The 14,933-nt window shown below is 48.4% G+C and overlaps 1 protein-coding gene across 7 annotated transcripts in view; it reads right to left on the reverse strand.

Annotated features, from left to right (window-relative positions):
• Positions 1 to 9,845: 9,845 nt before the first annotated feature.
• Positions 9,846 to 14,933, reverse strand: part of LOC135279386 (hydrocephalus-inducing protein homolog) — a 71,657-nt gene continuing 66,569 nt past the window's right edge. For 4 of the 7 annotated variants that reach the window (XM_064386751.1, XM_064386748.1, XM_064386749.1 and 1 more), the window contains 4 exons: positions 14,281 to 14,441; positions 13,697 to 13,794; positions 12,732 to 13,170; positions 9,846 to 11,960 (listed from right to left, as the gene is read on the reverse strand). In XM_064386751.1, coding sequence (XP_064242821.1) covers positions 11,798 to 11,960; positions 12,732 to 13,170; positions 13,697 to 13,794; positions 14,281 to 14,441 — 861 coding nt within the window. In that variant the 3' untranslated portion in view covers positions 9,846 to 11,797. Of the gene's footprint in view, positions 11,961 to 12,731; positions 13,171 to 13,696; positions 13,795 to 14,280; positions 14,442 to 14,933 lie in introns of those variants that run through there. The other 3 variants (XM_064386753.1, XM_064386752.1, XR_010346635.1) reach the window with 3 other exon arrangements.

Here is a 14,933-nt window from a genome sequence, read left to right on the forward strand (position 1 = left end):
TTGCTTAATCTCCGGCACTCAACTGCTAAGACTTGGGCTTGAGCTCGTAATTTCCCCCTTACCCCATTTTGAAAAAGCCAAAATCACACTAGTGAATCTGCTTCAATCACCCGCAGTTCTGCGAGGAGCATCAAGATCAGGTTAGTCAGATGCACTTCATTATCAAAACACTTATTACACAAACCCCTTGGTTGGATCCCCCTTTCACAATGCACCATCCACAATTCGTTACAATACAGACACTTGAACCAAGTGAACGCATAGCACGGATAGCACAGGCAGTCAAACTCTTGACAACTTATCAGGTTGTTCTTGGTCATTAGCTTGGTTGACGCAGTGTGAGCTTCAAGTCTTTGGGAGGTGAAACAATCTCCCACTCTGGTGTCCCTGCTCAGTGTTCCAATTGCTTTACCCTTGACGTGTTAGTCCAGCCTTTTTCTGCCGTTCGCACTGCTCCATCTGTAGTTAAAAGAACAAGAAATGGCCCTTCCCAATGTGGGGATAACGGTACATCTTTCCAAGTTTTTATAAGGACGTAATCCGGGCTGGATGGAGTATATAGCAAAGCCTAGTGGTGTACCTCGCATTGTGATACCTTGTTTCCGCATTTCCTGCCGCTTTTTATTTATTGCTATGAGATATGGTCTTATTTGCCCATCCTCAATTTTAGGATGCCCTACAGGCATCCTGTGTTTATAGGGCATCCCATATAGCATTTCAAAGGGTGATATTCCAGTCTCCGAGTGGGGCAGTGTTCTAATATTTAGCAGGGCTAGAGGGAGGCATTTTACCCCAGACATTTTTGTTTCTAATATCAATTTGGATAATTGTGCTTTTAGGGTTTGATTCATTCGCTCAACCTGTCCGGAAGTCTGAGGATGCCATGGGGTATGGAACTCCCATCAGATCCTTAAAGCTTCAGTCATTTGTTTTATCACCCTAGAAGTGAAGTGTGTGCCTTGATCTGAATCTAGGTATTTTATCAGTCCACACCGGGTCACAATTTCCTCCAGCAACAATTTAGACACCACTTGTGCAGTAGCCCTGGAACTTGCAAATGCTTCCACCCAGTGAGTCAGTTTGTCTACTATTGCTAGCAGACACCTGTACCTACCTACCTTCAGTAGATTGGTAAAATCCACCTGGATGCTCTCAAAGGATCTGTATGCTACTGGTTGGCTCCCCAGTGCCACTTGCCAGGCTCAGCTCCGATTCACTTCTTGGCATATCATGCACCCTTGCACTTCCTGTTTTGCCAATTCATATATCCTTTTACACCCGTAGAATTTTAAAAATTGTTCTGCTAAATCCTGGGCCCCCCATGAATTTATGAATGTAACCTTCTCAAAATTTTCCGAATATATTCCTTTGATAAAAATTCCCTTCCATCCGGAAATTTCCACTTACCTCTATCTAATTTTCCTCCAATCTTTTTGTACTCTTCAATTTCCTTTTGAGAGAGTTGTGGAGGATACTCCTGAATCTCCCCCTCACAAATCTCCAGAGTGCTTACCTGTAGGAGTGCCGCATTTTTTGCCTCCTGATCTGCCAAATTGTTTCCCCTGGTTTGGAATTGTGCTCCCATTTGGTGTCCTTTAACATGGACTACAGCAATTGCCTCTGGCCCTCAGATAGCCTCTAGAATTTGTTTTATTAGCTCCCCATGCATCAGCCCCCTCCCTTTTGTGTTAATTAGACCTCTTTCTTCCCAAATCATACCAGAAGTGTGAACAACCCCGTAGGCGTACTTTGAATCTGTGAAGATAGTCCCCTTTTGACCCCTTAGTCTCCGTAAAACCCTTAGTACCGCATACAATTCACATGCCTGTGCCGACCACCCCACGTTTAGAGGTCCCAATTCCACCGTCTCCCCAGTTACCCCATTCATTATTGCATATCCTGATTTCCTTTTTCCCTCAACAACCCTTGCAGATCCATCTACGAAACATTTTTCCCCTTCTTCTAATTCTTCTTTTTCTATGTCAGGTCTTATCTTGGTTTGTAATTGTACAATTTCAGTGCAATCATGAGTGGGCTCCCCCAGTGTTTCCCCATATAGAAACTGAACTGGATTCTGAGCTGCCGTAGTTCTGAGCTCCAGGTCATGAGAGTGTATTAAGATAGCTTCATATTTAAGAAGTCGTGCATCAGTGAGCCATGTTTCAGCCTTTGTCTGTAAAATGCTCCTCACATTGTGAGTATACACTACCAATGGTGCCCCAAAAGTTATCTTTTTGGCTTCTTCTACTAACACAGCTGTGGCCACAACAGCTTGTAAGCATGGGGCCATCCCCAGCTGACAGGGCCCAAGAGCTTAGATACGTAACCCACAGGTTTCTTTGAACCGGCCCAATCCTGTATTAGTACCCCGTAAGCGGTATGATTACTTATGTCCACAAACAGCTGAAAGGGTCTCTTTATGTCTGGCAGGCTCAGTACTGGAGCTACTATGAGAGCCTCTTTTAATTCTCTGAATTTTTCTTTGTCTGTTTCAGTCCATTTAGGTTTGTCCGTGGTTAGTTTTTCATATAAAATTTTTACTTTCTCACTGTACCCCTCGATCCATTGTCTACAGAACCCCAGAAGCCCAAGTACTTGTCTTACTTCCCTTTTGACTGAGGAGAGGGTAATGCAATGATCCCTGCCACCCTGTCAGTGTCTAGCTTTTTCTTACCTTTAACCAACCAGTGTCCTAAATATTTCACCTCGGGCTTGGTGACTTGCAGCTTGGATTTTGAAACCTTTAAGCCTTTATCCCTAAAAAGTTTAGGAGAACTATTGTGTTTGCTCTTACCCTATCTTCATCAGGACCCACTATTAATAAGTCATCCACGTATTGTAACAGTTTTGTTCCCTCCGTCGGGACAAATTCACTTAATAATTGCTCGAGAGCCTGACCAAACAGGTTCAGCGAATCCACAATCCCTTGAGGTAGGGAGGTCCACCTAAGTTGTTGTTTACGGTTCATCTCTGGGTCCTCCCATTGAAATGCAAAATAGTCCTGACTCTCCCTTGCTAGAGGACAAGTCCAAAAGGCATCTTTCAAGTCTATTATGCTATACCAGATATCATTTGGTGACACATTATTGAGGAGTGTATAGGGATTTGAGACGGTGGGAAATGAGGTTTTTGTTCGCTGGTTAACAGCTCTTAGATCCTGCACCAAGCGATAACTCCCGTCCGGTTTACGGACCGCAAGAATGGGAGTATTATGTCTAGACATACACAGCTCCAAGGTGCCCTTTTTTTATTAGATCCTCAATTATTGGTTTTAGCCCCCACCTTCTCTCCATGGATATTGGATATTGTTTGACCCTAATAGGGTCTTCTGGTCTCTCAATTTCTATGTGTACAGCTTCCATTTCCAACTTCCCCGCCTCCCCTTCTTGTGCCACACTTTAGGGTTTATTTTTCCTTCATCCTCAGCAGAGAGCTTATACAAGATTACCATAAACTGAGAGTCTTGTGCAATTAGACTAATACCCAAATTCACTATTAAGTCCCTCCCCAACAAATTATAATTTGCTTCTTCCACCAATACTATATTCCCCAAACACAATTTCTTTTCAGACTCGATTTCCACATCTTTAATTACCGGTACCTTGAAAGGTTCCCCCTTTGCCCCAGTTACCATCATGGAATCCTTGCTCTTTGTGCATCCTCATGGTAGGTGTTGGACCGTACTCCTTTTGGCCCCTGAATCTACCAAAAACACCAGTTCCTGCTAGTGGGGTCCTATTTTTAGTTTTATCAAGGGCTCCTTTGGTGTTGCAGACCCCATGTTAAAAAGCCCCTGACACCCCTAGTCTTCTTGAAAGATTTTCTCGTCCTTCATTCTCTTTTTACATTCCATCTTAAAGTGACCTCAGTAATAGCACTCTGGCGCCTCCCTCTGTCAGGATGCAGGCCTCCTTGTTGGATATGTGGGTTTCCCCGAGGTTTTTTGTGCCTGACCTGTTTTCCTGGTGTTTGTGTCCCGTTCCTGTTTTTGTGCTTCCCTTACCATCGCCACTATGACCTTTGCCTGTACCTTCTGCTTTTCATCCTCCCTCCTCATATAAACTTTTTGAGCCTCCCACAATAATTCCTGTAATGTTCTTTCCTGCCAATTTTCCAGTTTCTCCAATTTCCTCCTTATGTCCTCCCAGGATTTAGCCACAAATTGTTTTTAATAAAATGGCTCCCACTGGAGAATCCAGGTCTGTTCCCGAGTACATTTGGAGAATTTTTCTTAACCTCTCCAGCCACTCAGTAGGAGTTTCGTCCCTCCCCTGGCACTCCCCCAGTGCTTTACTCAGATTTGGCTCCTTTGGTAGACCCCCCAAATACCCTGAATCACTGTATTTCTAAAATCTATCATCTTTTGCCAGTCCTCTTCTGCTTGTGCATTCCACGATGGCCTTTGAGTGGGTCATTTGACCTCCCCACTCCCCCCTTGTGGGTTTCAGTGTTCCCAATCCTTTATTGCTGCCACCCTTATCATATCTTGTTCTTCCACATTAAACAAAGACCTCATTATGGCATATATCGTCATATGAATAAATACTGTTCCCCAAAAACTCATCCAACCTCTCCACCACGCCCAACGGATCATCCATTATTTTTCCCATTTCCTTTTTGAACGCACGCACATCCCCTGAGTTTATTGGCACATTCACATATCCAATGACTCCTGAGCTGTTGGGACTTCCCTGAGTGGAAAGAGACTCTGCTGTCCTTCCTTGTCCTCGCTATCGTCTGCATTAGCCTTCCGAGTCTTGTGTCTCATTTGGCTGGAGGGCGGGACTCGTTCCCCATGGATGTGTGTGCTGTGTTCCCCCCCGGTTGCATAGGAGTGGGAAGGGGAAGTGTTTGTTCATGCGTGAGCGGCATCGCTGAAGCTTGCCCCTGTAGAGGCGTTGCTTCGGATGGTGGCGCCTCCGGCATGCCTGTTGATGTGCGGGGTTCGTGGGTTCGGAGAGGGGACTCTGCACCTCGGGATTCGGGTATGGGGGAGGGAGGTTTTCCAGGGGTTCCCAGTTTTTTGCAAGGTTCTTAGGTTGTTTATACATTTCTACAGGAAATAACCCAGTACTGGCGTATTCCCATAGTTGTGCATACTCCCTCTCCTTGTTTGTTGACCCCTTTTCCTCCAACACAAATTCCTCCAATGCCCGGCACGTTTCCTGTTGTGGTGTGTTTCTTATATTTTACCTCGGTTAAGTTGCAAATTGGTTCGTTCCATGTACCCCTGTATTTGTAATGGTTCTGCCCTGGTTGTCCCTCTCCTGGCTCGCCCTGTCAATCCAGTTTTCCCCTCCCCGTTACCACTGGCAACCCATGTATCTGTTCCCAAGTCCCTCCCTGGTGCCCTGTCCATCACTCGGTGGCCCATCACTTCCATCTAGAATCTTCCAGTCAGGGCATCGAGTGATTGGTTCAGGGGCCAGGGCCCCTCCCCAGACTTTTCCCTATTGGTTGTCCCACTGTGTCTGTCACCCTCTCCTCACTCCCACCTTCCTGTGGATTGGCTGAAGACCAGACTCCACTTCTGTAGCCTCCCCTCTTTATAAACTAGTGTCAGACCTGAGTTCAGGGTCTTCAGCTGTCAGTCTGGCTGGAATTAATAAATCTGGACTATACTGCAGGCAAAGTCTGTCTCTTCCCTTCTGTTGGGTAGCAGTCCTCTCATTGCGGATCCTCGTCCCTTAAGGCAAAAGCCTTAGGCGGCCTCCTGAACAGACCCGGGATCGGGAGAGTGTCCCAGTGCTGCTGGTGGTGCTGGCCACAGCTAGCAGGGACATCCCGAAGGGACAATCGTCTTCCCCCTTTGAGGCCAGCCGCTGCTGCAGTTTCCTTCTTAAAAGTCCCAAACATAGGGCAAAATAAGTATTTCTTGACTTTTACATGAGTCCATTACATTTCTCCACACAATAGTATATCATTCTCTTATTAGACCTCACCCTTCTTGTGAGGCAATCTTCTCAGTGTTCCAACATCCACCCAGAGGACTGTTTCTTGGTATATCAGGAATACACTATTTTTCCACTATTTTTGGTTTCCTCTGGGTTTTTTCTTGTAGTTTACTCTTTTTCAGTCCCATGTTTCTTAATTTTGCCTACTTTTTTCTTTTTGGGTAGATGGGCTCCCAAATCAATCTGTTTTCCTTTTACAGATACACACCTTGATTCTTAGTTAAAAAAACTTTTGCCGACCTGTTGCCATCATATTTTAGTGAAAAAGCCTCTGTTAGGATTTTTCCTGTCCTGAGGAGCTGAGAACCTCAGGAAAGAAATGTAAACAATAACTATCTGCTGCTGTGGAATGCCACAAGTGCATCTTTCATTGGTCCATGTCGATTGTTTTCAATTAGTGACCAATCACAGCCACCTGTGCCAAAGCAAGAATTGGTGACCCCTGGACATGTGAAACTGATGGTCACCCCAGGAGTGACCACGGAGTCCAACCTGGAGCTGAAGAAACGAGACCCTGAAGATGGGCAGAGTTCACAGCCAAGGCAAACAGGAGAACCTGTTGGACTTTCCTGGAGATTGTGTCCAGAGACCGCAGAGCAGCAGAGCTGCACAGCTGGATCCACAAGGACACTGTCTAGAGGTACTGTTATTTTTTCCCTTCCTGAAAATCCTGCCATTCGCAAAAGGTGGGAGGAAAGTTGGAAAAATGTACCTTCGGAAGCTCAGGTTCCGTTTACTGCGTCAGAAAAGAAAGTTATTAAACTCTGGCACAGATGGGGACGCGAGGACGGAGTTAATAGTCTGTGGGAGAGACTGTGTGTTGAGTTTTTCAGATGGGCAAAATTTCATGGATTTTTTACAAATGTAGCATACTCCCTCGATTTATATCTTTGGGAGTTCATGGACACTGCTTTTGACTGGACAATGGACCAGGGTGTTACACTCCCAACAATATATGGAGTGTACTTACGGCTTTTTTTCTGTATTTTGGAAAAAAGGGAGGCTGCGGGGGACATCGTGGCCTGGCACGGTCGCGCTCTGTTTCCACCAGGTTCGGCACCCGAGGAGCCTCTCAAAGAAGACGAACCGCGGGTTCGCAGCCCCCCCGCATTGCCCACAGCTGAGCAAAAGTTTTTCTCCGCTCCCTTGGAGCATCAGCAGGCAGAGCTGCCTTCTCCCCCCGCTTCTTCTCTTGGGGGGGATGGCGAGCCGGCCCCGCCGCTTTCTGGGCCGGCCCTGCCCGCTTCGCCGCGGAATTCTCCGCTCCCCCCACCCCGGGGGGACGCGGCTCCGCCTCAGCCAGCCCCGCGGGAGGCACCGGACCCTGCGGCTCCGCCTCAGCCGGCCCCGCAGCCGCTCGGGCCAGCTCCGCCGGCCTTGATGGCTGCGCCTGCGCTGCAGTGTCCAGACCCCAAAGGAGACTCGGCTGCTGCGCCCAGCCCGGCGGGGGATGCGGCCCCGCCGCCTGTGCCGAGCCCGCCGCTCCCTGCCGACCCGATTGCAGTGCAAGAGCATGCCGAGAATGGTGCTGAGCCCATGGGACCGCCTCAAGAGCCGACACCAGCGCCCGTGCTGCCCGCACCACCCACCCCAGTTGTCCCGCAGGTTTCCGAAGTTCCGTCATTCGCATCAGACCCTGCGAAGAGCCTGTCCTTCCGTGGAGGAGGCGTGGCCCTCCAGCTAACTGCAGGAGCAGTTCGGCTGGCTGTGTTCAAAATCAGTGTGGTTCGCGGGTCATTTCGCGTGTGGTCGGGGGCTTCTCCCTGGGGGTTGGGGTGCCTGCCTCCCCCCGAGCGCCCCAGCGGCGTGGGGGAGTTGGCTCCTGTGGTATCTGCCTCTGGTCCCCAGCCCAGTGGGGATGGGGGTGCCGAGGGGCAGAAAGCAGGAGCAATTGCATTTGCATTGCAGGAGCAAGAGACACAGAGCGAAGCAAGCATTGCTCGCTTGCTCTGGAGACAAGAAACCCTCAGATCTGGGATGACAATTCCTGAGAAAGCTTCTCTTCCCGAGCTGCCAGTGTGCACCGGTGCTGCTGGGGGGAGGAAGCATTGGGTCATTTCTGCTTTGAAGACACTGGCAGCATGGTCCTGCCAGGTTGTGAGCACACAGAGCCCGCCTCACAGGCTGGTTCTGGGCCGTTTGGCTCATTTCCCTGAGCCGGGGCCTCCGCCCCGTCCAGTGCTGGGTTTGGGGACTTCGCTTTCCCCACAGGGACCTGGGCCACCATTCTGTGAGCCAGGTCTGGGTTCTCTGGTCCGACCACCAGGGCCAGGGCCACCCAAGGGTCCTAGAGACCCTCTGCTGCTGCTCTTCTTCTTTTGGGGGAAAAAAAAAAATTAATAAAGAAAAGTGGAAAGAGCTAGCAGCTCAAAAGCATTGAAAAGCCACAAATTAGCCTCAGCCCAAGTGGTTCAATGAAGGGCTGTGGCCAGGGCATTCCAGAATTTTCTCTCTGAATTGTTTTATGACTGTCAATGGATTTTTGATAATTCTTGTTTTCTTTAGCAGTTCTTGGTTTCAGAATTCTGCAAGCCTGTTTCAGGACCAAAGAGGACTTCCAGAGATGTCAAAGAAGAACATCTTCAGTCCATGGACTCTGTCCTGAAATTCAGCTGTTTGGACTTGAAACAATGAACTTTGTTTGCATGAGTTTTTGCATTTTCTTATATTTTAGGATTGTTTTAGTGATATGATAGAATTTGATGTTTGATAAGTGAAGAATTTCCCTGAATGTTCTACAGGTGAAGAATTTCCCTGACCATTCCACATCAGCAGATGATTGAGATTTTGATTGGCAACAGATGAACCTCAAGAGGTGGTGTTCTCTCTTCTGCAAGGCCCCAGTAGAAGAGATTGCAAACATTTCGTTTTCTATTTAATTTAATAAATTTTAAAGGGTGAGATGTTGCCATGATATTTTAGTGAAAAAGCCTCTGCTAGGATTTTTCCTGTCCTGAGGAGCTGAGAACCTCAGGAAAGAAATGTAAACAATAACTATCTGCTGCTGTGGAATGCCACAGGTGCATCTTTCATTGGTCCATGTCGATTGTTTTCAATTAGTGACCAACCACAGCCACCTGTGCCAAGGCTGTGAGCAGTCACAGGATTTTTGTTATTGATGCCTATTCTATTCTTGTCTTTGTAGCCTTCTGATCTTCTTCTCTCTGTTCTTTTAGTATACTTGTAATGTAGTGTTTTAACATAATATATAACATAATAAATCAGCCTTCTGATGAAAATGGAGTCAAGCCTTGTGTCCTCACACAAGGGGTTCTTGCCGAAGCAAGACCGACCTACTTGTCATACAATGAACCGATCTGTAGACTTCCAATTGAGAAAAAAAGAAGAGTTCTCTTACCTTTTCCCTGGATCTAGCGAAGTTCCGTTGTTCCTGGTCGTCGATGGACCTTCGTCCTCCCTCTGATCCAGCCCGTGCTTGAAAAACACCCCCTTTTCCTCCCCTAATTCCCGGGATTTTGGGTTGGTGTATGTGTGTGCTTTTAATGAGCTTTTCACCTGCTTCCCCTGCGACCGACCACTTTCCTCGCGGAAGAGTGGAACTGCGATCTTGGGGTCCACACTCGCTTCGTAATAATATCACGTCTCACACACACACTCGATCACTCCCCACTCAACCACACACAATACTTACGGTTCTTTTCCCGTGTGGAATCTTCATGCATGTAGTTTTATGAGTGAAAAATTTCTGCCAGCTTCGGAGAATTACTCCATTTCCCTAAGAGCTCAGGGGCTGTTTTTACTCTTTTGATTGTGGCTGCCACCCAGACCTGGAGAGGAGACCTAGAATCTGATAGTAGATCACGTCAGGGTCACCAAGATTATTATAAGTAAAAATAAAAATTGACCCAATCATAATAAAAATAAAAACAAAAAAATTTATTTGCGAACAAATTACAGTCTCAACAGCCACCAATCAAAAATGAGAGAGGAGATCCCAGGATACAGGCTGGGTGGACGCAGCTCTGGCCTCTATCGCACCGAACCCCCCTCCGTCCACACTCGCTGCTCCGCAGGGACAGCTCTTACACTGTTTTTCTTGCCCGCGGCAGAGTCCCTTTGTCTCCTTTCAAAGTTCATCATATTCATGTTGGTTTCTTTCTTCACTCAAAGCTGCACAAAACCTCATCCGGGAAGAGACAAATGTTCCTCCTCCAATTCCCAGAATCCTGTATTCAGGTGGAAGGTGCTGATGGCCCTGGTTATCTGAGATGTGTATCTTCATGGGCCATCATCATTGGGTGTCCTCGGGCACATGCCACAGTGAACGACCATCTCCTGTGCAGCTGAGTTTCCTTCCTATATTAATGCTGATTTCCACCCTCGTCAGCCAGCCAAGGTGTCACTCTACGATTAAACCTTGGTCCTCCCTTTAATAGCATGCTTGATACATATATCTGTAATCCATTGGCATAAATTTCTATCATATCCCTAACAGTGATCAACTATTACAAGAAGCTATTTCCATCTCTGTATTCTGGGGAACTCAGTGTAATCTATTTGCATATTTTGAAAGGGTCTAAGGGCTAGGCTCTTTCCTCACTAGGGTGTTTTCTCATCACTTTCTTATTCATCTTTTAACAAACTGAACATTGTTCAGTCTCTGGTTCCTGTACAGACTCTCTCAAAAAATTAAGTTCTTCAGAACTGATCACACAGTGCTTGAGCTCTCCAGTGTATTCCTTGGTGTAGCTTAATTAAAATTTCTCTAGCAATTACTTTATTCATTATCTCCCTCCCTTCCCTGCCCAGCTGCGACCAGAACTACAGCAAAGGGGAAGTGCCTGCAGGCGAGGGAGGGCTGTGGTTCCGTATCTGGTTCTGTTTGTTGTTGCTGCCACTGCTGTTTTTGTTTGCCTTGTTATACATACTAGTAAAGGACTGCTACTCCTTTCCCATATCTTTGCCTGAGAGCCCATTAATTTCAAAGTTAGAGCAATTTGGTGGGAATGGGGTCACTTTCTTCATTTCAGAGAGGTCCTGCAGACACCTATCTTTTCAACCAAGACAAGCTGAAATTAATGATTTATATTCAATTGTTTAATTAAGTGTTGCAGCCCATGTTTATTTTGTTAGTACATTGTTAATGTTACTAGTTGTTTCAATGCACCCTTGTATTTTCCCGAAGCTGGTTTGTCCCTGAGTTGTATCCATCCCTGAAGCTGCCCTTTATGGTATTCCAGGCTCCTTCCCTGCCTGTCAGTGTAACCCTGCCCCTTGTTCCTGATTCTTCCCTGTCACTGCCACCTTGAACCAATCCCTGATGGTGCCACTTCTCTGAAATTCTCCTAAATCTGGATGCCCCACTGGCCCCTGTGACCTGCCCTTTCCTCCCACCTGCCCCAACTGGCCCCAAGCAAGTGACCTAATCCCCTCACTGCTCCCCCAAGGATTCCTCCTTGGATGTCTGTCTGTATCCTCCCACCAAGTTTGTTACTGTATTTAAACTCAAGCACAGCAGTGCTCAGGGCTCTTCTGCTCCTGATCCTTTCAACCAATAAATCTTCTGCTGGAACCTCAAGATACAGAGCCTCTTCCTGTCTCTACCCGACCTCTGTCCTGGATTGAAGACTGTGCACTGTAGAGCAAGCAGCTCTAAAGGTTTCGCCTTTGGTAATCCCCATACCAAGACAGTTGCCCACTCCTGGCATAGCACCAGAGTTCTACATTAAACTAGCCTGGGCTCCAGTGGCCTTGTCAATTAACTAACAATTAATTAAGAATTATCCAAGTATAACTTAACTAATTTTGGGTGGGAGACCATCAGCAGCAGAAGGCACAATGTTGCTGTCTGCTGCCAGATGCTCCAGCTGGCACCAGTGCTGTCACTCAGGTGCTGGTTTCCAGTGCACCTGCTTCTTGGGTCTCGGGCCATCCTCTCTCTGCTGTAATGCAGAGCGTTTCGGTTTACCAAAACTCTTCTTCTCCCGGGCTCTGCCTTTCAAAATCACCCGCACTTTCTTCTGAGTTGGCCTCAGGTTAGGAATCCTAGGAAGAAGGGGACTGCTATTAGCCAGAGGAACATTTCCAGCCAGCTGCTTTTCTGTCTCCTTGCAGAGCACACAGTGTTGCATCCTCTCTCTGTGCAAGCAGCGAGCAGCAGATTAAACAACTGCACTTGCTGCATGGAGGCTGCAGAGGTGCAAGGGCAGGAATGTGACCAGTTAAATGCCTGGGAACCAACTACAGCATGTAGAGAAGCAGGCCTTGCTTGTCCCAAAAGCAAGCAAAGCTAGGGACAGGCTGGTTCCCAGATCTCTCGTTCCTGATTTCACAACCCTCCAGGAGCTTGATGTTTCACACAGTGTCTTTCCTCAGTGTCTCCCTACCAAGGCCAGATGATGATCTTTCTGTGCTCCTGTGGGTGTTTCTGCTGCCTCTCTGGGGCTGCCTGACTCCAGGCCCACCTCCCCATCCCAGCCAGACGGACTGAAGGGAGGGTGTTAGGGGCTGAACCAGGCTGTGCTTGGTGATGCCCAGCAACAGGACAAGAGGCAGTGGGCAGAACCTGAACACGGAATTCCACCTGAACTGAGGAAGAACATCTTTCCTGTACAGGTGACAGCTTGCCCAGAGAGGGTGTGGAGTGTGCCTCACTGGAATTATTCCAGAGCTCTCTGGACACAACCCTGTGCTCTGGGACAACCCCACCTGAAGGGAAGTGGGACCAGGTGACCTACTGTGGTCCCTTCCACCCTGCCCCACCCTGTGATTCAGTGATACCCATCGGTAGCATGAGCTGGCGGAGACGCTTCCCACCTGCACAGCATGGTGGTCTCAAACTTCCCTGCGCACTTCGGGGCGAACCGCACGTGGAAGGTCTGCTTCTGGCCAGGAGCAAGGGTGCCACGGTAGGGGTCGATGGAGAACAGTGCCAGGTCATCGGTGAAATCTGGGAAGATTTCCATGGAGGAAGTGACGTGCTTCAGAGAGAGGTGCTTTTCCTTTGAGCGGCGTCGCTTCTTGGAAGGGACTGGCTTCTTGGGCTGCTGCTGCTGCTCGGGCTGCTCAGAGGGCTGCTGCTCAGGCTGCTGCTGCTGCTTGGAATCCTGCTGCTGCTGCTGCCGCTGCCACCATTTGGAACGCCGCTCCCGTGGCCACACTTTAGGACGCATCCTGGCAAGATGGGCCAGGTACCGCCAGTAACGACGCAGCAGCTTTCTGCGATTCTTCACAGTTTGATAGGAGAGGAACCGACCTGCAGGGAGCAAGAGGACACCTTTGTTCCCAGCAACTCTGCCTCCTGCTCCACCTGTAGGTGGAAGGGGGGAGCTGGGATGCACTTGGATCATCTCTGGCCAAGTACTTTATTCTAGCAGGAAATAAGAGCATCTGGGAGCAGGTGTCTGCAGCACGCATTCCTGTGCCAAAGCAGGAGAGCTGCTTTTAGACAGTGACTTTGCATTTGCCCTGGAGTGGGAACTGCACACAGACAGTGGCTGCAAGGCAGCTCACTCATTACACGACTATTTTTCCCAGTCTCAGACTTCTCAAAGAGATGACCTGATGTCCCCCTTCCCAGTCCTGACCCAGCACGTGGCCGTCCCCAGAGCCTGGCTCAGTCCTCTGCAGAGCAGAAGTGGCAGAGCAAGAACAGAAAAGGCTGAAAGGCAGAGAGGGACAAGGAGAAAACTCTCCAGCTGAAGCTGGGAAGATGTTGATGAAAGTGGACGTGTGGACAAGGATAAAAAAGCAGTTCATGTTTTGGGGTGAAATGCCCTTACGCATCAGAGTGATTGAGTATGGCTTCTTCACTGGTTTATCTGCAGGTTCCTCCCAGTAGTATTCCAGGGCTACCTTCCCTGTGTTGTGCATGCTGAAACTGAAAAGCAAAAAGGAGGAATTAAAACAAATGTCCAATAACTATAAAGCAAATAGTACAGTGACATTGTCTGATGGACTCCTGGTACCACTTTCTTCTGAGGAGCAGCTTCTTCCCCAGGCAACCCTGCCATGCTCAGACTGCTGTGCTGGGTGGCCCAAAACAGTATTTCCAAGTCTGAATGTTTAAGAGGAAAGGGCCAACACGGTGCCCAGGACACTGAAGCTAAGGGGCTTACTCTGGACTTTAGGTCTTGGTTTCACTGCAAACTTATTCTTGAGCAGATGAGGAAAGGTGACATGCAGTGAAAGCAAACCCATGGCTGCTCTCAGCAGAAAGGTCTGGCAGCATTGAACCTCTCCTGGCCACCCCACCTGCTTGGCTTTGTGTGCATGTAAATGGGGCTGTGCTGGTTTGGGCTGGGGCAGAGTTCTGGGAAGCAGGCACTGGGCCAGCCCTGGGCAAAGGCAGGCCTCCAGCACTCACATGGCTGTCCTTGTGTGGAAGGGCAATGTATCCTTGAACTGAACCATCACTGTGTTCAGCTTCAACTCTGTGTAGCCAACAACAGCACTGAGGTACACCTCGACCTCCTGGCTGCTCTCCTCCACCACAGTGTGGACCGGTTCCGGGGCTACCCTGACCACCTGCAAACAGAGGAGGGAGGAATCACTGAGCAGAGCCCAGAAGGTCAGGCTGAGAAGGGGATCTTCTGGCCTCCAAGATCAGCCTCATAGAGGGGCTAGAAAGGACCATCCTCTTTTACTTCCCTGGGAAGATGACACAATTGGGACTGTTCTGCTACAGCAGATTCTTCTACCCACCGATCAAAGCAGCCACTACCACAGCTGTTAATATCCCCAGGGAGACTATAGCTGTGTTCCAGTCCCTGTACTTCAGTCTTGTAGAGAGACTGACTCTCTTCCTGGTCCCTGTAAGTCTCTATCCGAAGTTTCTCTCATCTGCCTCACGATCGTTGTGAAAGGATAGAAACTGGTACCACTGAAAAGACCCTGGGCAGAATTCTGGCCTTGCTTAAGATGGTTGCTCGCCATCCTGAGAACCCTGCTGATTTGCCAAGCTATTGTTTGCAGGTGTGTTTGCTGCCATGGAACACTGAGCCTGGTAAAGGGGGAGGG

Source organism: Passer domesticus, chromosome 12 (genome assembly GCF_036417665.1).
Source record: "Passer domesticus isolate bPasDom1 chromosome 12, bPasDom1.hap1, whole genome shotgun sequence".
In the NCBI taxonomy this organism is placed as follows: Eukaryota; Metazoa; Chordata; class Aves; order Passeriformes; family Passeridae; genus Passer; species Passer domesticus.